The sequence below is a fragment of the Chrysemys picta genome, chromosome 1, assembly GCF_011386835.1.
Source record: "Chrysemys picta bellii isolate R12L10 chromosome 1, ASM1138683v2, whole genome shotgun sequence".
NCBI lineage: Eukaryota > Metazoa > Chordata > Testudines > Emydidae > Chrysemys > Chrysemys picta.
This window is the reverse complement of record NC_088791.1, coordinates 7107639-7133834: the sequence shown is the minus strand read 5'-3', so window position 1 is coordinate 7133834 and position 26196 is coordinate 7107639. Positions and strand designations below refer to the sequence as shown.

The 26196-nt window shown below is 47.4% G+C and overlaps 1 protein-coding gene across 2 annotated transcripts in view; it reads right to left on the bottom strand.

Moving 5' to 3' along the window:
• Positions 1-3030: 3030 nt before the first annotated feature.
• The window catches only part of KLHDC10 (kelch domain containing 10), a 37508-nt gene continuing 14342 nt past the window's right edge, over positions 3031-26196 (bottom strand). For both annotated transcript variants that reach the window (XM_008174065.3, XM_042842257.2), the window contains 8 exons: positions 23354-23575; positions 22607-22761; positions 19195-19343; positions 18426-18510; positions 16710-16776; positions 15970-16017; positions 13878-14017; positions 3031-8837 (listed from right to left, as the gene is read on the bottom strand). In XM_008174065.3, coding sequence (XP_008172287.1) covers positions 8628-8837; positions 13878-14017; positions 15970-16017; positions 16710-16776; positions 18426-18510; positions 19195-19343; positions 22607-22761; positions 23354-23575 — 1076 coding nt within the window. In that variant the 3' untranslated portion in view covers positions 3031-8627. The remainder of the gene's footprint in view (positions 8838-13877; positions 14018-15969; positions 16018-16709; positions 16777-18425; positions 18511-19194; positions 19344-22606; positions 22762-23353; positions 23576-26196) is intronic.

Below are 26196 nucleotides of genomic sequence, written 5' to 3'. Positions count from 1 at the left end.
TAACAACCCTCTTCTCTCCAACTTCTGTGAGCGGGGCCTGCCTCTGGCTCACAGCCCAGCTTTTGCTTAGCAATGCCTGGAAGTACTTTGGTTCAGGCTTCGGGCCTCAGACACAAGAGTTTGTGTTTCAGGGCCTCATCTTACTACAGGAGGCTTGTGCTGCTAGCTCTCTTCCCTCCCCTCCTCCATGTTGTGTGGCAGCCTTGAGCACAGGAGAGACAGTAATCGCTTTCAGTTCCTAGGGCCAGGGGCAGAAGCAAGTGCAGGGAATGTCCGGTTCACCCCCTGCTGCCCTAGGATAGAGCATGCTCAGTACAGAGACTCTTTGAAGATACATGGCTTTGATTTGCTGTTACACAGCTGGTTCTTGCCTTCCATGGGCTGCTGTGGGACAAAGCAGGGCTGGCTTACAGGGCTATGAGCTCTAGCCCCTTTGAGTGAACTGGAAGTACAGACCAGCAGCTATAAATCACTCCACATCCTCTCAGCTGTTGCCTTAAACAAACCAACCAGGGGCTGGATTTAGCCTGTCACTTAACTCAAGTTCTAGGCTTGACTGTGAATGAGCAAGGTAACACTAGAGGTCAATGTCTCCCACCCACAAACCAACAGAGGATTTGCCTTCACTCTTCAAAGCTGTTAGCAAGTCTTCTGTTCTCTAAGAGAAAAAGCATCTGCCACAACACCACCTCTCCATCCCAAGGTCTCCTTTTTTCATGGGCTGAGGCTTTTTGTTAAAGCCCCTAGAGAGGGAGCCAGGGGCTAGTTCAGTGGCATTACCAGCTGCTAGAGCCAGCACTTTCCTAGTGCAACCTCCAGCACTAAGTTTGCTTTATTGCAAACAAATTCCCTGCTCCTGTAGTGCTTACCCAAAGTTCACTTCAGAGGGGGTCTCTGCCATTGCTGCTCTGGCAGGGGGATTAAAGAACCAAGGCACCTGTCAGGCTTGCGTGAATTCTGCGTGACAGGGGATCACTAGTGGTGAGAACTGTCACTGTAGCATGGGCAGCAGTATTGGGGGAGGGCCCTGTAGGGCTCCCTGCATGAGTGGAACCGGACTTGCAGCAGTTTCATTCCACGTTGGAGCTGCATGGGTGCAGTGGCCCAGCACAGGCTACACCCATGGAGTAGTGCACAAGCCTTGCCAGCACTTCTGCATGTGCACTAATGCACAAGTACATGCATGGAAAACTAGGGTGATCTAGTGTAATGTTGGTGAGACTCAGGAAACAAGATAACTGCATTGACTACTAAAGCATATGCTTCAGTGACACAAGCAATATCCTAGGACTGGAAGAGACCTCAAAAGGGCATCTAGTCCAGTTCCCTGCACTCATGGCAGGACTAGTCTCTAGACCAGCCCCGAGAGGTTTGTCTAACCTGCTCTTAAAAATCTCCAGTGATGAAGATTCCACCACCTCCCTAGGCAAGTTATTCTTATGCTTAAGCACCTGACAGGAAGTTTTTCCTAATGTCCAACCTCAACCTCCCTGGCTGGAATTTAAGCCCCCTGCTGCTTCTCCTAGCCTTAGAGGTTAAGAATATTTTTTTCTCCCTCCTCCTTGTAACAACCTTTTATGTATTGAAAACGGATGTCCCCTCTCAGTCTTTGCTTCTGCTGGCTAAAACCAATTTTTTTCAATATTCCTTCATAGGTCATGTTTTCTAGATCATTTTTGTGGCTCTTCCCTGGACTTCCTCCAATTTGTCCACATCGTTCCTGAAATGCGGCGCCCAGAACTGGACACAATGCTCCAGTTGAGGCCATATCAGTGCAGTGTAGAGCAGAAGAATGACTTCTTGTGTCTTGCTCACAACAATCCTGCTAATACATCCCAGAAGGAGGTTCGCTTTTTTTGCACCAGCGTTACTGTTGACTCTCATTTAGCCTGTAATCCCCACATCCCTTCCTGCAGTTGTCCTTCCTAGGCAGTCATTTCCCCTTTTGTATGTGGGCAACGGATTGCTCCTTCCTAAGTGGAGTTATTTGCCTTTGTCCTTATTGAATTTCATCCTATTTACTTCAGACCATTGCCCCAGTTTGTCCAGATCATTTTAAATTTTAATCCTGTCCTCCAGAGCACTTATAACCTTCCAGCGTGATATTGTCCACAAACTTTATACACGTATTCTCTGTGCCATTGTCTAACTCATGGATGAAGATATTGAAGAGAACCGGACCCAGGACCAATTCCTGCAAGACCCCACTCCTTATGCCCTTCCAGGTTGACTGCAAACCACTGATTCGTTCCCAGAGAGTAGTTGAGTTCTGCCCTGGTAGCTTCTAGATCTCAGCAAGGGTGAGGCCTTAAAGGATTTAAAGACAAGGACTCCTCCACTCCCAATTCTGCTTTCACACAGGCTACGTCTCAGCCACATAGGGACAATACCTACCTCACAGGCGCATTCAGAGGGTTGGTTGCAAGGGACTGTGCTATTAATGCAATAGCCCTGAAAGATTTTTTTAAAAGGATATTTATTAGCAGGTGCAGATATTAGCATGCAAGACAGTGGGATGGAGCAAGACTGCATCAGGACTCAGACTGATGAGGTTCAAACTAGAAGCAACTTTAAACAATGCAGAATTATTTCTAATCTTGCAACACTAGCTTCTGTCCTAAATCCGTAATGGATGCTAGTAGCATACTTAATAAAAGGGTAATACCAGGAGGGTTGGGGCCACTATGGACAGGCAATGGGGGGGTTTCATATTAGGTTTTCAACCAAAGTAGGAAACCAAACTTTGGGATATAGGAAGCGGCTTTCAGAGCTGTCCTTGAGTAACACACTTTAACCCTACTCTCAAGAGCTGTGTGCTTAGATCCTTGGATAAAAAGGTGCTATAGGGCACGTAAAATCCCTCAGTAAGAAATGGGTTTAGCATCTACCCCATCTCCCTCAACACAGCAACGACGGGTCCATTGCTGTGAAGCGATTGAGTTGAATGCTGCACACTTGGCCAGGGTAGAGACAGAGCCAACACAAATGGCAAACACCAGAGGAAAAGGAGAGGCTAAGGGACAAAACATGTGATTTGGACAGAGGTTTTTTTTTATTGGATCTTTAAAAAAAAAAACAGCAAAACACTGACAAGGTCCATAAATACAGGCAAGTACATCTCTTGGTCAGCCCTTCGGCCTCCCGCCAACCCAGCACAGCTTCACAGCACAGGATGTTGGCACGGGGAAAGAAGGGGTGATCACCAATTACTGCATGCATAGCAGACTCCCACACTAAACACATGAACAGGACTGGGGTGCACCAACAATGTCAGGCAAACACAGAGGCTGGCCAAACGCTCCCCCCCCGGAAAGAGGGCACTAGTTCACACCTCAACACCACATAAAGAAACTGCATTTACACAGCAGACTTTCCCCCTGTTCGTCCCCTACGGCGAGGGGAACTTCACACTGGACGCTGCATCCATCCCGAATAGCACGAGAACATTGCCCTTGGGTCTACTAGTGTCTAGAACTGGCTGCCGATGGCTTTTGATCAAAGGGGGGACAGGGACAATGCAGTGGACGATTAAAAAGCATCAGATTTGATTAAAAAAAAAAATCACATTAACAGTTCCCCCCTCACCCACGAGGCTCAGTTCCCAAGTTAAAGTGGCAATAAACGGATCGAGGCAGAGAGAGGGAGCATGCAATTGAGTTCGTGTTGGGTGATGAGAACTCAAGACATTTTACAGCAAGAGCGCTATGGCCAGCACGCGTTGTAAACATGGGGGGGGGGGGGGGAAGGAGAACAGCTCCTGCATCCTGCCTTGTTCTAGGCTTGGAATATCAGTGCAGGAAAGAAGAGCGTTGGGTTGTGTAGCAATCCCCTCAGAGCTGAATGCACGTTGGCCCAGCGCTCTCCAGGGCTCTGGTACTCGACTGTTTCTGCCCAGAGACGCAAGTCGAGGCAGAGCCTGCTTGGAGCAGAGCAGTAACTGCTAGTCAGCCTGGCTCCAAGGGAACCACCTACAGGATTTGAAGCAACACACTTGGAATGTAAAGAGATCGACATGACAGCATCTCTCGTTATTTCCCCAGGAGACCTCCATTCAGAGGAGCTGTAATGGTCACAGCACGGCTCTGAGAAAGTCTTTGGCATACGGTCACCTATGCTTAGGACTTGGGTTATTTTAGTTACACAGGAGACCGAACCCTGCGGTCATTACTCAGGGCTTTTTCCCGCAGGAAAAGCCAAGTAAGGACTTCAACACTGGACCTGTTTTACACATCAGAGGCTTGCTTCAGAGGTGCTGAGTCCCAATCCACACTCAAGCCGTTAGCTGGGGGAACTCTGCATCACTTGAGGGGGGTGGGGGAAGAAATAGGCTGCAACGCTTACAACCCTGGTTCTTTAAGCAATGGCAAAGCCCAGGAGTTGGGGGTTATTCGCTCCTAACATGTAGAAACAGCACCAACCAACTGGCGTTTACCGGAGACTGAATTAGCCAGTCTATCTGCCTCCGCTGGCCTAGCAGCAATACTTATCTCCTGAAACAAAGCAAACTGGGAAACTGTCCCACCTCCCTGGGAAGGAAGAGCAAGAGCAGTGCTTGGAATCTGTTCTTCACGGAGATGTGGCAGGAACGTATCCTCCCCGTGTACAATGCCACTAACTCTTTATCAGGCTCCGTAGAACTCCCCCCAAAACAGGCCCTGCTCCAGCTGTTCACAGCGTTTGGTACCAGGCCGTTTTCTAATGTGACAAAGTTCATATTGCTTAGAGACAATGATGGCTTTTATTACTCCAATCCTCCAGATAAACCAGAAAAGCTGAAAACAAGCAGGAGCTCACAGGGGAACGGCGAGTCTTTAAAGAGGCACAGTCGAAAAAGCAAAACAGTCATCGGGAGGTGGCGAGAGTTCAAGAGTCTGTGTTTGTCCCAGAACAGGGTCACCTGTTTCAGGCAGCACAGTGAAGCTGTCAATTACCACAGGGGAACCGAACCCTGGACCGTGGAAATGCCAGGCAAGAATTACTGACCTGTGATTATAAAACACAAGGTCTCTATTTAAGCCTGCGCAGGCCCGCTTTACAGACTCGGTTGGTTGGTAAAGCTTTGCTGTTCGCTTTTAAACGCTTAAGCCACTACACAAAACTGCTCCAAACAGCTCACCCATCAAGGCGGCAAACGAGGCTTGGAATTTGGGAAGAGAGCCTGTTCTGTTGACAGTTACAGGAAAGGAGGTTTTCTCCTGACAAGCAGCAGGACCAAGCAAAGGAAGTTAGCAGCAATAGGAGGGAGAGGAAAATGGAGCTGAAACCGTTTGATATAAAAGTGTTTCAACCACAATTATTTTACTATGCGGGAAAAATGTTTCTCGGCAGTATGCGGCTAGTTTTGCAGTATTTCAAGTCCTCTTATTCAGCAGATTAAAGGACTCGTCTTAACCCTGTCCCTTCACATACAAGCACTAGTTTTATGGTTGGAAATACCCAGTATTGCAGGGTGGGTTTCCAGTCACATTTCAGAGCTCACTGGAAAGTACAGTGCTAATAAAGGATACAGTTCTCCGATTTCAGCAACTCAGATGAGACTACTGTTCTCAAGTGGAGAATCACTGTTGCTTCATTTTATTTTGAGGAAGCGGAAGGAGATGCAGGGAGACCATCAAAGCATTAACAGATCAGACTATCAGTCTGCGATGGAGAGGAGGATATGGGCTCAATCCCTGATGTTCTTAGCATGAGCCAACTCCCACGGAAGTCACTGGGAGAGGAGGGTCCTCAGCTGTAGCCCCGGGAGCTAGTGTAGAAGAGGTAAGTGAACATGACCCCAAGTTTCAAAGTGCAGTAGGGACCTACGTCTTAGCTTCACCAAAACGCTACATACCACACGCCATCTGGTCGCATTGACCGTATTGCGCTTCGAGATCTGCGGTAAAAGAAGCTTGCAGTAGTGAAAGTCGATTACAACGACTGCAAGAGGCAGGGGTAGATTTGTGTTGCTTCCAGTGGCGCTTTAAGTCAGTAACGGCATCGGCAAGGCACATCACAAACATTCTTAGGAAGGCCAACGTAAAGCAGCTGACAAGAGCAACTAGAGCAGGAGTGTGCGTGTATATAGATCCACTACATCCCTCTTCACGCTGCCTCTGGAATTGCTGGAGGAGTGGAAGAGCGCTCAGGCGAAGAAGCACTGGGGAAGAAGGAGCCAGCACTTGTGCTACGTAGCCACTCGAACACGATGCTCTTGGTCAAACGGGAGACCCTAAGGCTTGGTGTAGACGTGAGATCTTTGCAAGAGAAGACGAGAGCCACCAGAATAAGGCCAAAGGGAAAGTCTCAAGTGGATGGAAGCTGAACGGAAGCATTGGGTCAGGCCTCCAGAGAGCTTTCTGGAGTGGGGCTAGGAGAAGAGCCTCAAACGTCTTTGTGAGCTCTCTCACACACGGCAGCCTTGGTCACTGAAAAGGGACTGGGAGCTCAGGAACTGAGGGCTCACCAGCTCGACATCTTAGGCAACATTACTACAAAACAGCCACCTGCACACAGAACCTGTACGGCTAGATACCGATGAGATTATCTGGCTATTGGTCCCTGACATCCAGCTCCATCAGGAGCTCTCAGTTCAGACAGCAGCGTGCAGCAATGCCAGTGGGTGGAAGCGTCAGCTGCTGTCGCTCAGACTGGTACCCGCAGAGAGGACAGAAAGTGAAGTGAAACGCCGTTGCATGCCCTGGACGAACACATTCTGCCCATGGGGATCCTCCTCTGAAGACTGATGAGACTAGAACAAATCTAGGAGACCGTGAGGCCAACATGCTGGCCATCAAGTGACGCTAGCAGCATCCAACCTGGGCATAAGGAGAAACCACATAGGGGGTCTTAAGCAGGTCTCTGCATGGATATTATCAGCCATCCTGCAGGCTCAGAAGACATCTAGCTTCTCCTTGCAGCTGATAGAATCCTGATAAACTGCACTAAAGGGGGCGGACATACAGCATGGTTAACAGCATTAAAAGCACAGAGCAAACAAACAGGGTTTGAATTACAAGGCACTGAAAGACGTTTACATTTGAAAAGCTACCACGTCCCTTATTTCGCTGAGCCCATGAAAGGAAGAAGCTAAATTATGGTAAAATCCTGACCCAAAATGACGGGGCAAGGGAATCAGCAAAGGAAACTTAGGGACTTTGCAATGCAACAGATATTAGGTAGTTACTGAGCAGTGGAGCTGGGAGTGCAACAGTAGCTACAGAGACTCATCAGCCTTCAGATCCATCCTGCGGGGTTTGCTCTTGGGATTTATTTAACTACCGCAGCCTCTTAAAAGAAAAGCAGAACCTCTACAATTGGCTTTAGACATTGGAGGGGGGGAAGAGTCATTTGGAAAAACTACTAAAAAAAGGCACTTAACAAAAATGGTCTTAGAAATACACTTGTTTTGTTCAAACCCAATGCCTCAGCCTCGTTCAGCTGCTCCACGTTTGATGGCCAGTTATGTACATGCTCTAGAGCTGGGTTCACAGTCACACGGAGCACGAAGAGAAAGCCGCCCAGGAAATCGACCTGTCTTCCTTTCCCGCTTTTGTAGAAAGGCGAACCGCATTCACAGCAATGCCAGAGACAAGCTATTCCTCTCCCCACGTTTCTAAAACAACAGAAGTTTAAAAAAAAAAAAAAGCCCCACACAAAAGGAATAAAACAAAGCATTGGACAGGCAGCTCAGAGAAAATTCCAATGCCGGAGAGAAAAAAACCAAACAGGCTACCAAGTTATGCTTAGGTAACTAATGTTGAGTTGGCACAGATGGACTAGCCCCTGAATACAGAGGGCATGACATACTTAAGGATAAAGACAGCTTTAAAATCGATGTGGTAAGTTTCCTCGGTTAGCTTTTTCAGAGTGCAACATGGGAAGATTCAGCAGAACACACTGCCCCTTCCCACCACCTGTTTAGAGAAAACTACACAGTAGTCCGTAAGCGGCGATTTTTAACCACCCTTCCAGGCAGACGTTTCAATATGAAAAGGTGAGGAACAATTACACTGTTGCTTCAAACCACTACACCCTGCGCCGAAATTTTAAACTCTGCAGGCCGTCTTTGTTTGCTGCTCCCACGTGCCAGCCACCTCCCAGAACTCACAGACGATGATCACATGCCCACAACACACATGCAAGTCTTCAGGCAGTGAATGCTATACAGTGGCAGAGCCAGTTTGGGCATTCAGAGGACGGATGCTGCTGTGAGCAAAGGGGAATTGGACTGTTCGTTCAGCATGTGGTCGAATTGCTGCCATCAGCGGCTCCTACTCAGTTAAATGCATCTTTAGAAACAATCAGTTAAACACCATGTGTAAGCAGGAGCGGTGACAATTTCTAAGCCCCTTCCCCGCATTTATTAGGCTACAGGCATGTGCTAACAGCAGGTTGGTGGCTGGACGTTCTGAACGAGTTCTGAACAGCATCTTCGTTCCCGATGTATTTAGAGAGATCCATAAATAAAAAGCTAATTTCCATAAACGCCAAATGAACATTCACAGAAAGGCATCCGATGTATTTGCTGAGTAAGGCGCTGAGAGCAGGGTCCTCCCGTCTCCTTAGCAGCGGCATCCATAAAGGGCGGGGGAGGGAGGGGGGTCTCTTTAGTGTTTCTAGGGCAGAGTGAGAACAGCGAAGAGCTCTCATTTCAATCGCTCAATGAGTCCCTGTGTGAGGCCAAGGTGCAAAAGCTGCGATCTGGAAAGAGTTGCTAGATGAGGGAAGAATCCCAACAGCTTCTCCCATGACAGTTCCAGGAGGCTGGGGACTACTAGCCACATCTTAAACAAGGAGCCAGTCCGTTTGTTTTCGTGGATGTTGACCACCCCTCCGTGGACGTACATGCAGCCAGCCTGGGTGGAAACAGGACAAGAGGGAAGTTACTCATGTTCACACACAGAACTAAGCTTACCACGTGTGGGGCTACACTTCTGAAGCTCATGTGCTTCTCAGAAGAACCCTGCCATCCTCATCTGGAGAGAACCAAGCATTTGGACAAGCAGCAATGGGCTTACTCTGCAGCAAGGGAGATTTAGGAAAAGCTTGTCAACTATCAGGTTAGTTAAGCACTGGAGGTTGTGGGATCCCCGTCATTGGAGGTTTTTAAGAACAGGTTGGACCAACACCTGTCAGGGATGGTCTAGGCATAGCTGGTCCTGCCTCAGTGTGAGAGGATGGACTAGTTGACCTCTTGCGGGCTGCTCCAGCCCTACATTTCTATTTGATCTTTAGAACCAAGGAGTCATTCGGATTTCAAGGAAAGTTATAATGTGCTGTGCTACTGATGAGCCAGCAGAGAGAGCACAACTTCTACCCTGTTCCGGGGATGGGACGGACACCAATGTTGCTGATCTAGAAAAGCGATGTAATTTTGAGGACCATTAGAAGAGACAGCTTGTCAGATTACGTATAGGGGAGCCTATTCCTGCAACCATTATTCCCAAATGTCCCACTAAAGTCACTCAGATTTATGTCTAAGGCCTGGTCCACACTAACCCCCCACTTCGGACTAAGGTACGCAAATTCAGCTACGTTAATAACGTAGCTGAATTCGAAGTACCTTAGTCCGAACTTACCGCGGGTCCAGACGCGGCAGGGAGGCTCCCCCGTCGATGCCACGTACTCCTCTCGCCGAGCGGAGTACCGGCGTTGACGGATCGATCCGGGATCGATTTATCGCGTCTAGACCAGACGTGATAAATCGATCCCAGAACATCGATTGCCTGCCGCTGGACCTGGAGGAAAGCGTAGACGTACCCTAAGGGATGAATGACCAGGACAAAGGTAAAGCTTAGAGAGACAAGGTGGGTGAGGTACTTTTATTGGACCAACCTCTATTGGTGAGAGAGACAAGCTAGAAAGGTAAAGCCTGTAAGAGAATCTTACAAATACAATAACATGTATTAATATCACCAGAAGTCCCGAGAGTGTCCCTTTAAGACTGTGTCACAGTCAGGGCTTTGGAGCAGAGCCCGGAGCTGGAGCGCGGACCAGTAGGTTTTTGCCCGGAGCTGGAGCGGAGCCGGAGCATAGCAATTCAAAAATTTGATTGCTCCAAATCCCTGGTCACAGTGAGTCATTTAAACGATTCCAAATCATCCTTGTGCAATAGCTCGTTAGGAATGGATCCTACAGCTGATCCAGGATTTCTAATTCCTGGATTGCCCAACAGGTTTGGAGGTTGCGTTCTGATGCTTTCCCACTTAACGCCGTGAATGTCCCCTCAAGACACTTATACACCTGCTCGCCTTCAACTCCCTGCAGTCCCTCAGTGGGGCAAGCCCACAGCAGTGGGTTGGTTTTTCTAGACTAGGCGACTGATGTTCAGAGAAGAATCAGTTTCAGAGTAGCAGCCGTGTTAGTCTGTATCCGCAAAAAGAAGAACAGGAGGACTTGTGGCACCTTAGAGACTAACAAATTTATTAGAGCATAAGCTTTCGTGGACTACAGCCCACTTCTTCGGATGCATATAGAATGGAACATATATTGAGGAGATATATATACACACAGACAGAGAGCATAAACAGGTGGGAGTTGTCTTACCACCTCTGAGAGGCCAATTAATTAAGAGAAAACAAACTTTTGAAGTGATAATCAAGCTAGCTCAGTACAGACAGTTAGATAACAAGTGTGAGAATACTTACAAGGGGAGATAGATTCAATGTTTGTAATGGCTCAGCCATTCCCAGTCTTTATTCAAACCGGAGTTGATTGTGTCTAGTTTGCATATCAATTCTAGCTCAGCAGTTTCTCGTTGGAGTCTGTTTTTGAAGTTTTTCTGTTGTAATATAGCCACCCGCAGGTCTGTCACTGAATGACCAGACAGGTTAAAGTGTTCTCCCACTGGTTTTTGAGTATTTTGATTCCTGATGTCAGATTTGTGTCCATTAATTCTTTTGCGTAGAGACTGTCCGGTTTGGCCAATGTACATGGCAGAGGGGCATTGCTGGCACATGATGGCATATATCACATTGGTAGATGTGCAGGTGAACGAGCCCCTGATGGTATGGCTGATGTGATTAGGTCCTATGATGATGTCACTGGAATAGATATGTGGACAGAGTTGGCATCGGGGTTTGTTGCAAGGATAGGTTCCTGGGTTAGTGGTTTTGTTCAGTGATGTGTGGTTGCTGGTGAGTATTTGCTTTAGGTTCGGGGGTTGTCTGTAAGCGAGGACAGGTCTGTCTCCCAAGATCTGTGAGAGTAAAGGATCATCTTTCAGGATAGGTTGTAGATCTCTGATGATGCGCTGGAGAGGTTTTAGTTGGGGGCTGAAGGTGACAGCTAGTGGTGTTCTGTTATTTTCTTTGTTGGGCCTGTCTTGTAGGAGGTGACTTCTGGGTACTCGTCTGGCTCTGTCAATCTGTTTTTTCACTTCAGCAGGTGGGTATTGTAGTTTTAAGAATGCTTGATAGAGATCTTGTAGGTGCTTGTCTCTATCCGAGGGATTGGAGCAAATGCGGTTATATCTTAGGGCTTGGCTGTAGACAATGGATCGTGTGGTGTGTCCTGGATGGAAGCTGGAGGCATGTAGGTAAGTGTAGCGGTCAGTAGGTTTCCGATATAGGGTGGTATTTATGTGACCATCGCTTATTAGCACAGTAGTGTCCAGGAAATGGACCGCTTGTGTGGATTGATCTAGGCTGAGGTTGATGGTGGGATGGAAATTATTGAAATCATGGTGAAATTCCTCAAGGGCTTCTTTTCCATGGGTCCAGATGATGAAGATGTCATCAATGTAGCGCAAGTAGAGTAGGGGCGTTAGGGGACGAGAGCTAAGGAAGCGTTGTTCTAAGTCAGCCATAAAAATGTTGGCATATTGTGGGGCCATGCGGGTACCCATAGCAGTGCCGCTGACTTGAAGGTATATATTGTCCCCAAATGTGAAATAGTTGTGGGTGAGGACAAAATCACAAAGTTCAGCCACCAGGTTAGCTGTGACATTATCAGGGATACTGTTCCTGATAGCTTGTAGTCCATCTTTGTGTGGAATATTGGTGTAGAGGGCTTCTATGTCCATAGTGGCCAGGATGGTGTTTTCTGGAAGATCGCCGATGGATTGTAGTTTCCTCAGGAAGTCAGTGGTGTCTCGAAGATAGCTGGGAGTGCTGGTAGCGTAGGGTCTGAGGAGAGAGTCTACATAACCAGACAAGCCTGATGTTAGGGTGCCAATGCCTGAGATGATGGGGCGTCCAGGATATCCAGGTTTATGGATCTTGGGTAGCAAATAGAATTCCCCTGGTCGGGGTTCTAGGCATGTGTCTGTACAGATTTGTTCCTGTGCTTTGTCAGGGAGTTTTTTTAGCAGATGGTGTAGTTTCTTTAGGTAATCCTCAGTGGGATCAGAGGATAATGGCCTGTAGAATGTGGTGTTAGAGAGCTGTCTAGCAGCCTCCTGGTCATATTCCAATTTATTCATGAAAACCACTAACCCAGGAACCTATCCTTGCAACAAACCCCGATGCCAACTCTGTCCACATATCTATTCCAGTGACATCATCATAGGACCTAATCACATCAGCCATACCATCAGGGGCTCGTTCACCTGCACATCTACCAATGTGATATATGCCATCATGTGCCAGCAATGCCCCTCTGCCATGTACATTGGCCAAACCGGACAGTCTCTACGCAAAAGAATTAATGGACACAAATCTGACATCAGGAATCAAAATACTCAAAAACCAGTGGGAGAACACTTTAACCTGTCTGGTCATTCAGTGACAGACCTGCGGGTGGCTATATTACAACAGAAAAACTTCAAAAACAGACTCCAACGAGAAACTGCTGAGCTAGAATTGATATGCAAACTAGACACAATCAACTCCGGTTTGAATAAAGACTGGGAATGGCTGAGCCATTACAAACATTGAATCTATCTCCCCTTGTAAGTATTCTCACACTTGTTATCTAACTGTCTGTACTGAGCTAGCTTGATTATCACTTCAAAAGTTTGTTTTCTCTTAATTAATTGGCCTCTCAGAGGTGGTAAGACAACTCCCACCTGTTTATGCTCTCTGTCTGTGTGTATATATATCTCCTCAATATATGTTCCATTCTATATGCATCCGAAGAAGTGGGCTGTAGTCCACGAAAGCTTATGCTCTAATAAATTTGTTAGTCTCTAAGGTGCCACAAGTCCTCCTGTTCTTCTTTTTGCAGAGAAGAATCATTACTTTGGGCTAACGCAGTTTGAAGACTAGAACAGCATCGCTGCTTTCTGGAAGCACCGCATTGTGTGCCGTGGCAGCCAGAGACCACCCCGCTGGGTATACGGTCAGAATGACAGGGAATTCCTGTTCAAAAGGCAGGAACTCAACTCTGGCCTTAGTCTCCCCTGTACACTGGATTTTGTTTAAGCCTCTAAATATGTTCCTCTTTACTGATGCCAATGGCTCCATGCCATGCATTGTAAAGCTAGAATCCTGTCAAGGCCAGAGCCTGGCTGCGGACTGACTGGATTGCAATCTAGAAGTACCTATATGGGAAACGCATATTTGATAGCGGGCTCTTCAATCCAGCGGAGAAAGGCATAACATGAGCCAATGGCTGGAAGATGAAGCTAGACAAACTCAGAGTGGAAATAAAGGTGTATGTTTTTAACAGTAGGGTAACTAACCATTGGGACAATTTACCAGGTGTTGTGGTGGATTCTCCATCCCTGGCTATTTTTAAATCGAAACGGGATATTTTTCTAAAAGCTCTGCTCTAGGAAATTTAGCAGGAAAGTTCTCTGGCCTGCGTTACACAGGAAGTCAGACGAGATGATCACGATGGTCCCTTCTCGCCTTGGAATCTATATTCCAGACCCACACAAGTGTCCGAATAGGTAAGTGCATGAATTAAGTTATATCTAACAAGGCCTAGGGGAGGGAGAGACTACAGCCACTTACCGGTGTGACAGCAGCACAGTGAAAATAAACTGGTTCAGGCATGACAGCTGGGAGTTTCACCCACTGGAAAGTTTGAAGATTCAGCTTCCAGACGTCTCCCAATATCACTTCTCCGTTATATCCCCCACAGACAAACACATCTATAGAAGAGGGACAACAACCGCACAATGCTTAGAGACCAATCTAGCATGATGATCGGCCATGGCTAATTCATTTAAGAGTTACGGTACACACACTACCTGAAATCAGCAACTGGTCCTCTAGAAAGAACATCCACTTTACAATCAATGTGAGCAATAAAGAGCTTCTCAGAACAATCCCAGTAGAGACCAGAGCTAACAGATCAACGTGGACACCTCCCCTCCCATTCACTTATCCACATACCACCTCCCAGCCCACGTGTGTCCCCAACAGCCAGACGGCAAGTACAGCAGTTGCTTACGTGGTGAGGTACAAGATAGAATCACCCCTGCCTGCAAAGTGAGGGCAGCACCCATGCTCAAGGGTTGCTGCTTTTAAAAAAGGCTTAATCAACCTGAGACTAGGTTATTTGTGTGGTTTGATTTGGCTCCCATTTCTTTTAACACGTAAGCCTCGGTTGAAAGATTTGGAAGTCGAAGGTCACTATTTTGACTTTAATTTCTTCAGAATTTGCACGTGAGTCATTACTTAACCAGCTTGTGTGGCTGCCGAACTAGGAGTGCAGAAGTGTTACATGGACTGCTGGGGCTACAGAAAGGATCTAAACATTGTCAGAGGCAATTCACAGGCTGTAGGCCAACGCTCATCACGGAGTGAGTGAGTATGGATCTCATATGCTTGCCCTCCGCCCCCGCCAAGGCTACCTTGCAAACTCCGCAATGGAGCCAAGTAAGATTTGTAGCGAGATCACCTGGAGAGCGTTGGGAGAAGAGAACAGAAACCTCCACCACCACAAGCCAAGAAAGCTCTATGCGTTTTCTTTGCAAGCTTATAAAATGGCCTCTCATTTGTTACCGCATGAGCAGTTCCAGGCTCAATTCTGCTACTGTCTGTTAATCTAATCTAATCCGTTCACCGCACACAGATTTCATGAAAAGGCCCCTGTGCCCAATAAGCCCCAAAATGATTCTACCACTAAAGGATTCCATTTCAAAGTTCTGACTCTGGGGCAGAGAGGTTAATGACAGATGGGAGGCAGGACTCTCATTTGTAAGCGTGGATCATGTTATCGGCTATGTTGTAAAGTGCTGTATATATTCAAGGCTACCGTACGTGTTGCTCTATATCGAGGCTGTAATACAGTCAAAGACGAATCACCACCGAAGGGTACGTCTACACTACCTGCTGGATCCGCGGGCAGTGATGGATCCAGCGGGGGTCAATTTATCATGTCTAGTCTAGACACGATAAATCGATCCCCGAGTGCTCTCCCGTTGACTCCTGTACTCTGGGATAGGCACAAGCGGAGTTGACGGGGGAGCAGCAGCAGTCGACTCACCGCAGTGAAGACAACGCGGTAAGTCGATCTAAGTATGTCGACTTCAGCTACATTATTCACATAGCTGAAGTTGCGTAACTTAGATCGAAACCCCCCCCCCCCGCAGTGTAGACCAGGCCTAAGATAGTAGTTTATATGCTGCACTATAGCTCTGGACTCTTCAGAATCATATTCCTAATAAATGAAGTATGTTCTTTTCCAGAAATTAAATGACCGGAAGTAGTAAGAGACACTCCTTAAGCTGCATCCAACTGGCTCCACTGAGCAAAGATGTTCACAAGAGAGTTTAGTTACTATGTGTAGTATTGCTTCCTGCTGGTGGCACTTCACTGACACTGAAAGTTAAGGTTTTTGATAAACTGTAGTCTCTGGTGCTGATCCCACGAGGTGCTGTGTCCTCAACCCCACAGAAGATGGTAGATACCTTGCTGAATTGGGCCCTTTATTACACACACACACAGATCTGAATGTTGCTTTTCTTTGGGTCTCCTGTAGGATCTGAGACAGCATTTCCCATATTACAGAGACCAGGCCATCCCATTTCTTACCACTGCTGGGGCAAGTTCTCTAAGTGTACATGAGGCATGGGAACAGATCAATTTCTATTCTTACCATTTTTTATTTGTACACAACTGTGGCATCTTCTGGCTGCTGGGAAACCTGCAAAGAGAGCATGGTCATAAATATCAAAACTGAGAAATCTAAATGCCACGGAACAGCTCAGTGCTGGGTCATACAGATATAAGCCAGTTCCTTCACTTGGGGGAGGAAAAAAAAAAAAAAGATTCCTCTCCCTTCTTTTAAAATGCCCACCACATGGCTGCCATGTTCATAATTTCCAAATTCTCCACTTTTCAGGTTTCAGCAGTAGCTACTCTCCCTCCCCCACAAGGGCCAATGTGGTTAATGTGAGTCTAATCCACTTTCCAGGGGCAGGGGAGAAGATCTCTCAGATCCCCACCTCCAGCTGTGATCTCTGGATGACAGGAGTCAGGGATCTGTAAGCTAGGATCATCCCTACTGCTAAAGGGGCTGGGAGACTCCAGAAGTTGGGGGGATGCTTTTTCTGGGAGGAGTGGGGAAAATGACAAGCCGCTCTGGCTCTGGGGATGGGTTGCCCACTACAACTCTACCAGTTTACGACAAGGTTAAAACTGCTAAAAAGACTTCAGAACGCTTCGTGCCAGCTGCTGGAGTAAGGACGTGAGCGGAGTTAGGTACAGCAGGCCTGTTCGTACACGGCAGCGTTACAAAAGGCTTTGAACTTCTGAGTGCCATCTGCTACTAGGAGGCAATCTTCCCTGCCGTCCTGTTTACATAAAAGAGTAAGAAGTCTGCAGTCCCAAACTTACCTATTTTCTCATGAGGTCTCGTTGCAATTTCCTCCCAGGTGTTTGTTTCAAGGTTGTATGCATGGATCTTAAGAAGGACAAAGGTGACACATTAGCTCATACGGTGCTGTCAGGATAAAATTAATAGGGAGAGGGAGCTACCGGCACGAGACCCAATCCTGGTCTGGTGCTGAGCACCCTTCAGTCCCATTGCCGGCAGAAAGAATTGAGGGTACGCAACACGTTAGAGCATCAGGAAACTATCTTCAGCTGCCATACGCAGTGCCAAGCATGGTTTATCTTTGCCAGCCACTATAAATAATTTTCACCCTGGTTTTGACACAAAGAGATATCACAAAACAGTGCCCACAATAAAATCCAGGCAGAAAAGCATCATCACAACACACAAGTTTGACAGTCTGTAATAGTTGTATCTAGTCTGAAAAAAGAGTCCCACGGTTGAAGGAAAGAAGCACAGAGTTTAACTACATCAGTCTTACATTTCTATTGTTTAAAAACAATTTCCCCTTCTCCCCGCTCCCAGCAGTAGTTAGTTGCATCAAGATATACTTATCTAGGAAGAAAGATACGAAGCACAAAGAACAGGGAGATGAGGATAAATCATTTGAACTGTGACAAATATGAAGTTTTTGAAAATGTAGCATCATTTAAAGTCCTCTCCCTGTCCATTAAGTGTCTTGGCATCTAAAACCTATTTCCTCCACAAAAAGAGGAAGAAGTGAAGACAAAGTATTTACCATTAGAAATTGAGCACAAGTCAGGGGCAGAGGGCAGAAGGAGTACAGGAGACAGTCAGACAGACACACGCCTGAATCCCAATATCATTCAATTCCTTTTAATGATTCCAATCAATGCCGCCTTAGTTTGGCACATATAGTACATCTGGAAAGTTGTTCTAGCAGAACATCATTTTTCTTTAACCATGTCAAGAAGTTGATCCTTATCAACAGAACTACAAGTTACTTTGGGAAACTGTTGTGATTGCTGAGAATCTACCAAATGACTTCTTAATTTGGGATTCACCACAACAAATTGGTAGTAAACTCATTCCTTCACAATTCAATATTTTAAATTATGCAGACATTTATACTCCTGAGGGAATTCGCCGCCCAAAAGAAAGAAAAATTCTGCAAATTTTATCTGTCGATAAATAAACTCGGGAGGCTCCAGCATGGCAGTGGGGAACACAGGCGACCGGCTGCACAGAGGTGGGAGATCACCTTGCAGTTCCTCCGCCCCCCAGGACATGGACTCGGCAGTGAGGCTGCACCCGATCCTGACACAGCGCAAGTGCCGGGCCTGCCCCAGAGGTCCATGTCCAGCAGCAGGGCATCCCCCGCAATGATTTACCAATCTGTGGGCTGCTCCGGGTGCCCGAAACAACGCGCTTGTGCTGCTGGGGAAGGGCGTGTGACCGCTCTTGTGGCTTCCCTTTGCTTCCCCATCAGAAAGACATTTTTCCACAGGGAAGCAAAGAAATCTGCGCGGGACAGGAATTCTGCATGTGCATAGTTGCGCCGAATTTCCCCAGGAGTACATTTATAACAGGCTCTTCTCCCTTCTTCTGGTAATCCCAATTCTTATCACCTTCCCTAGTGTCAAACTAGGATGGCATGCTGGGGATGAAGAGAGAGTGCTGACTGTGCTCTGCTCTGTCTCAACCCCTCCACTGCCAAATGCCTAGGTCTTTTCATTTATTTATTTTGATCTCTTTACCTTATCCAAGGAATAAGCAGTCCAGGAAGTTCCACCTCCCAAGATATAAATCCTCTGACCATCATGTGCAATTTCATGTCTGTACCTGAGGGTGCAAAGCCAGCATCACAAGAAGTTAATAACACCCTTGCAGTCCAGAACTGAAAGCTATTCTAAACATGACTAGCTTGAGTGGCTTAGGCCGATACAACCTAGCTCTGTTGTCCTAAAGCAGTCTCTAGTGGCAGAAGTTTTACTTGGGTGCTTTGGGATCTTTCATGAGCAACCCAGGCAGCAAACCCAAACCCTGAGAGAAGTAAGGTATTGTTGCAACTGTCCTGCATAAAACTAGCTTGATCTTCTTCTGATCTCTGACATCACATTACAGGATCAGATGAGAGATGGGTCACATACAGCCTCCTTTCCTCCCCCACACTTCACCGATCAGCCAGCACAGAGCCCTGCAACTGTTCTAGTGTTGTGCAGTCCAGTTTTAGTGTCAAGATTGAGGCGTTTGCCACATACTTCATGGGATCCATACACCAGAAGTGCAAGTCTTCAGACACACACGACTATTGCTAATAAACACGTCCATTAGCTTTTTCCATTTTTCCCCACTTCAGACAAGTTACAGTGTGTTCCCTAGTCACAAAGCCCTCTTGAGATCATGCATTTGCCATTAGAGCAGAGAGTAGTTTTTCATATCAAGTCTATCATCTATTTCCTTTCAAAATGTGCATCTTGGAACAAACGAAAGCTCGCAGGGAATATAAAAACGGCAGCGTCTCACCTCTCCTCTGGCATGTCACAGTGCATGTTGTTTGGTTTCAGTTGTATCCATTCCCTAGTGTTAAGGTCTAATTTATGTAGATCTGTGCTATAAATGTAACCAGTTGTTCCTCCAAAAACATATAGGGATCCATTAATGATAGCCATAGCCTGGAAGATAAGGAAAGAAAGAAGGCAGGCCTATTAGAAGTGACGTGTTAGTTCAGTGAGCGAAGGAAGGTGAGATTTCCTGCTCTTCATGACCCACGCATACGCTAGAAAACTGGCCTTTTATCACTTACAAAACCACATTTCCAGAAGGGATGCAGCAGAGGAGGGGAAGAGGCAGCCAGGAGCTGCTCACCAGAGCCTAATGGAGTCACTGTAGATGTGGACAGGTAGCTACTTCCCATAAAATGGGGGTAGGATAAAAGCAAGTGGAGGTGGCTTCCCCATGGGGAAATGAGGGCCCCTTCCTGGAGAAAGCCACATAAACCCAGCAGGTCACTTGCTCAGTACTAGTCAGTCATTGCAGAATGGGGACTAATGACATTTTTGCATGAAGAGTCCCAACAAAGGGAAGGAGAGAAGATCACAGAATCATAGAATATCAGGGTTGGAAGGGACCTCAGGAGGTATCTAGTCCAACCCCCTGCTCAAAGCAGGACCAATCCCCAGATTTTTACCCCAGTTCCCTAAATGGCCTTCTCAAGGATTGAACTCACAACCCTGGGTTTAGCAGGCCAATGCTCAAACCACTGAGCTATCCCAACCCTCTAAGAAGTTGTTTTAGAACAAGGTTTTTCAATTTAGAGGAGCGCTAAGGCCCTCCAGACTTGTCCCTCGGCAGCAGTTAATCACCAACATACCGAGCCCTACCCAGAGGCGCTTACATTTTAAATAGGCAACCCCTACTGCACTGGTTCTATCCGGAAGCGCACTCTAGGGCGACGTTATCATATGCAGGCTTTATAGCAGGAGGGAGTTTGAAGGGGATTTGAAAGGAGAGGGGCACCTGGCGCGTGGAGGATAAAGGAGTTCTGAGCCTATGACGCAGCATGGGAGAAGGCAAAGATGAGCGACGGGGAGCATAGAATCATAGAATCTCAGGGTTGGAAGGGACCTCAGGAGGTCATCTAGTCCAGCCCCCTGCTCAAAGCAGGACCAATCCCCAGACAGATTTTTGCCCCAGATCCCTAAGTGGCCCCCTCAAGGATTGAACTCACAACCCTGGGTTTAGCAGGCCAATGCTCAAACCATTGAGGTCTCCCTCCCGCATGAGCCAGGATTCCTGGCAGAGTGGTAAGAAATGAGAGCAGCGATAGAATATGAAAGGGAAGAAGAGTATCACAGATCCACAAGATTGGTGCTCCGGCCCCAACAGTCTCTAGGCAGAACCCCTTGAGTGTGCCAGACCTCCGGGGTCTCTCGCTTGCTCCAGAGCTTCCCCGCCTCCTTAGACTGGACATCGGGGCCATCAGCAGCCCTGCTGCACAGCGGGAGCTCCGTTTAGTGAGTCCAACTGAGGCAGACTTGTACAATTGTAGGGAGCAAAGCACCTCCTCCATCAGCATTTGCAGTGTCACTAACCCGGCATTGTAACACAGAAGAGTTTATTAGTCGATAGGAACATGGCATAGGGAAGTCACTGGGTAGCACAGAGAAAAGCAAATTCCTGCACAGTCCATCTGACCTCTCTCTGTCTCAGTTCAGGTGTGTGTCCCCAGAAGCCCTCAGCAGCCAACCCTTAACCACCCCCTAGCGCCTTCCCAGTCCTTGTTCTCCAGCTGGGCAAACACTGCTTGGCTTCCTGCAGAGAGATGGGCCATCTAAGGTCATTGGTTGCTAGGTATTAAAGTCCTGATGACTGGATTTACCAGTCTTCTCAGATACTCCACTGATATGGGACCTAGAGTTCAGACAGCTAGAAGCCATTCCAACCTGTCTCTCTGAGCCTCTGCAAAGAGCAAACCACCCTTTCTACCCCCAGGTAACCCTGCAGTGCATAGGGGAAACTGAGGTACACACCAGCTTCAGAAAAAATATTACAGAACATTCCCACTGTCACATCGAGAAGCTTAAATTTGATATGAGAGGCAAAATGAAGCATGTGGAAGGATTCAAAGAGGGAAAGCGACAGTCTGAATAGCAAGCAAGGCACTCAGAGCTGCTGAGTTCTGAATGCACAAAAAGACAGATCAGTGCACTAGGGGCTGTTTGAACGTTGAAGTCCAACCACAATTAACCTTGTGAATCTGTACTGGGATGACCAGAGACCAGAATGGTGAGCGTTTTATCACAGACATATAATTAGCACGTATCAGTGAAGAGGATGAAAACCCTTTGCATGGCAAACGACGCATGCAAGATGGCAGACAAGGCAGCCTTTACAATTCCAGAGTGTTAAATGTCCATCCATTTACAGTGTTGGGCAAAGGTGCGGTCAAGAAGGAGGTAGCACAAATGATCCCAGGCAGTAGCAGAGATGTGGACACTTCTCTGGCACACAGGCAGTATCTTGCAGCCCAGCGAGTGCCGAGCTGGGGACGGTGAATACGCTTTCTACATCCCTCACTTGGGGACAGTACCTAGATGCAAGCGGAGATGACATCTGCTATGTGTGTGCATAAGGGGATAGGTTGTACTCATCTATACCAGGCTATTTAACTCAAGATTTCTCACGAGTGGTACCGCAAGAGTGGCTTACAAATAAGAATATTAGATGTGTTACAGAGAGACTTTACTATCTGACATTGTGGTTTGTGAGCATTAAATCTTCTGAAGTTTCCATACCACAGAAACTGACAAAGAACAGCCACAGAAGCTCCCTTCCATTGGTCGACTTTGATGCACTAACACTGCATTGGCCAATCCACTTCCATTAAAAACTTCCAAGCATCGATTCCTATTGTTCTACCACCGACAAGCTTCTGTTAGACTTTTGATCTTTGACAAAATGTAAGGGCGGGTCAGCACTGGGAACTTACATTGGCATAGCTTTGTCGTTCAGGGGGTGGATTTTTCACACCGGAAAGACGTAACCATGCCAACCTAACCCCCGGTGTAGACAACGAGGTCGACGAAAGAATTCTCCTGTCCACCTCACACCATCTCCTCTTGGGGAGGTGGATTTCCCTATGGCAACGGGAGAACCCCTCCTGTCGCTGTAGTGAGCATCTACCCTGAAGCGCTGAAACTGTGCTGCTGTAGTGTTCTAAGTGTAGACACACCCTTCGAAGGACAACAGTCCTGGCCACAAGCAGAGGGGAAGGGGAAGGCACTAGACAAAGAACCACTGAACGTCCAATGAACAGGTAGCTTAGCACATGCATATCTTCTAAGCGAAGTGGGGCAGAGTTGCATCCCATCCATTTGGGGCATTAGAAGGCTACTTAATAAGGGCTGCCTTTTGCACCCTAGGTTTCCCTTGGTACCTGTCCATATATTCGATTGGGTTTCTTCCCTCGGCAGCTGAGCAGGGCCCATCGCTTGTACTTCACATTGCAGACGTGGATGTCATTGCCGTTGCTCTCCCCAAATGGGATCCCGGTGCCGCCAAATACCAACAGGTTGTTCCCATGCAACACAACTAGGAAAAAGGAGCACAGGTTTGGGTCACGTGCCGCGCCGGGAGAACAGAAAGGGACTGCGCTATTATTGTCTCTGTTGAGAGGACGAAGAGCTAACATTTCAGGCATGCGTTTAGGGAAGGCAGAATTGAGTGCTCGTCACCTGCAGATCTCGGAGTGCTGCACAGGAGAAAGGTAAGGAGGCTATGGTGACAGGGGCCTACAATTTCAAGGGCAGCTAGTGCTTTGGGAGGTCAATTTTTGGATGCCTTAAGAGGGCTGATTTTCAGCAAGCGCTGGGCACCAGTCCTCTGAAAATCACGCCCTGTCAAGCTGCCTCAAGTTGGGCACCCAGAAATCACTCCTCATTTTAGATTTATGGCAGGCCCTTTAGGAAGCAGGTGGGTAAGATGAAAGAGGGCGACAGTACTAGTGACCTGCCCACAGACACACAGCAAGTCCGTGGGAGAGTCAAAACAGAGCACAGCTCTCTCGCTTCTCTCTCTCGTGCTCTAGTTACACCACGTGGTCTTTACACAGATGGATCTGCACAGCACTAGGGCATTCCGCTAGAACAGATTTCACACATGGTAACTGAATTCCCGTACTCACGTGACATGGATGCTAGTTCTCTAGGCATGTAGCCCTCGGTGCCCATTTGATGCCATGCGCCTGTAGCAAAGTTATATCGCCAAAGTTCCCTGAAGAGAGGGTAGTCTTCATTCTCTGGCCCGCCAGACTCATCGTAGTCCGGGTTATACCCTCCGAACACGTACAGGTTGGCGTTATCTGCTACACAACGATGGCCGCTCCTTGCTGGTGGGGCTCGGTGACCTGCAGCAGGAGGAAGTTATTTTTACTAAGCATACACAGAGTGGAGAAAACAGGGTCAGCAAGATTTGGGGAGCCAAGGAAGGAAGGAGCTAGGTTTGAACGTTTTGGGGGGATCAAAGGCGGACGCTGCAGTGGATGAAATTTCAGCTTCCAACTGGAACAGCTAGAGTTAAACGGCAATTTTTATTATTTTTTTGTGTGCATGCACATGCTAAGGAGTTGATATTTCCATTACGAGAAGTTCCGTCTCTCTGCAAAGGTCTTCTCTCAACACCTTGTCTTCAAGGGCCTGCAGGTTACACCTCATCCTAGACTACCCTATTCGTCCAATCAGACCTTGCCTATTCAGACGCTCTGTTATACATCGGACATCCTCCATGATCTTTCAAATCCTTCCTCGGAGCTCCCTTTTTCGGGTTTCATTCCGGACACTGCCCCAAAGGGTTATATTAAAATGCTGAGAGGGAACAGTGAACATGCCATGGTTTAGCCTCACTTCTTCTTTAATTCCTACACTACCCTTTATCGTTAGCTCCTGCGGGGCTGTGTCTAGACTGCAAGCTTTCAGGCAGGGACTTGTCGCTTGTGTGTGTCTGTGATGTCGCTTGTGTGTGTGCCTGGAAAGCACCTTGCACATCTATGGAACTAAGTTAAACAGTAGTCAATTAAGCTTCAGAACAGCACAGTAATAATCTCCTGATAGACCAACACAAAGGCCTTAATACTGCCTGGAGCACAGTAGGGAACCCAAGAGAACACAGGCTACATGAGAGGGTAGGCAATTGACACGCACCTCCCCAATTGGAAGATCTTCGCATGCCTGCACCTTCCCTATAGCAGAAGGTAAAAAGGGCAGGGTGCGGGCAAATCCAAGATGACCCCACATACTGAAGATCATGCTGGTGCCAAATAAAATTTGGATCTACATGCTCTGCGTAGGCCTCGTTCCTACTACTAGGCAGCAACAACTTTGCCACCACGCAGCAGAGCTGTCATTAACGCCGGTTCAGAGTCACTCTCCTGTGCTCCCCCTTTTGCCCTTGTGCATCACTCCACGCTCACACGGAAGGGAACCCCAGCACAGGACAACACATGAATCCCTCTCAGATTAGGGGCTAAAATGTGGGGGTGAGGAGGGATAGCACCAAACAGAATAAGCTCGGTGGCAGAGACAGCAGCAATTTTACGTCTTCCTGATAGATTAAAGACCACAGGCTAAGACCTGGGACAGCCACATTCTTACTGGAGAGTGACACCTGAAATCGTCACTGCCCATGGACAAGCGATCAGAACATAACGCTCAGCTTGTTTTAGTTCAATACACACGGAGAATCAGGCCCAGTCTTGCAGCTATGACCAGACAGGATGCTTCCTCTTCATGACCTGGAGCCACAGACGATGTGGTTAAAATAGCCAGTTGTGCTTCTCTAACTCCACCATTTTCCTGAAATGCCCATTGGTAAGCATCGCCATCTGCTGCTTTCAAAACATCCCCAGAGCCACCTGTCTCTAGGACCTGGTCTACACTGGGGGGGGGAGGGGGGTAATCCCTAGAATTACAAGAATAGCGTAGCTGAAGTCGACGTATCTTAGTTCGACTTTCCTCGCGTCCTCATGGCGTGGGATCGACGGCCGCTGCTCCCCCGTCGACTCCGCTTCCGCCTCTCGCCACGGTGGAGTGGCAAAGAGATCGGGGATCGATTTATCGCGTCTACACTAGACGCAATAAATCGATCCCCAATAGATCGATCACTACCCGCCGATCCGGTGGGTAGTGAAGACGTATCCTAGGAAAGCTAACAGCAGAAAGAGTTTCCCAGGAGCCCCTCTTCCAACATCACTCTGGATAAGCAAAGGGCTGTTACTCAGGGAAAAGACTTTTATTTGCATTTCTAACTCAGTGGACCAGTTTATTCCAGCAGTCAGATGTTCTGGAGCTGAACATACAAGAACCACACCCATATAAGAGCCAAGTCCCAGCGTGCTGAAACTAGTATAGGCAGTGAAGATAGCATCACCTATAGCTCAGATTGCCTGACACTTTCCTTTATAAATAAGAAAAACCAGGGTCTGATAACTTTACTTAATTTTAGCCATTCAAGTTGAAATTTCCCACGCTAGGTGTTCGCCTCTGGGCTTTTCTATATGTAAGTTTCAGCTAGAACAGTTCAGCTGTTTCCAAGAAAAAGAGTAGGGGAAGTGTTTGATCCTTAAAAAAAAAAAATTCTTCCAGCCATCGCTGAGAAGCTGTAGTGCCGCCATGCTTTTGGCACAGGGAGATGACGTTTGGCAGGAGGGTCACCCTGGGGTCAAGCATGTGCCTTTTTCCGTGCCTGTGAGAATTTGCCCAAATCTGACCAAGTTAAACTGAAAAAACATCAGTTCACACATGCTCAGAGAGTCAGAGTTTAGCAGCTAAACTCCCCAAACATTCTTTACTGAAGATGCTCCATCTGTGGGCTGAACTTTTCTAGCAGCTTCTAGGAAATTTTGCAATTTTGGCCTTAATCTCTCAGTTTCCCACATGCAAAATGGGAATGTCACCATGTAATCTCACAAGAGCATCATGAGGATATAAGCACTAATGAAGTTGAAACACAAATACTATGGGGAGACCGACA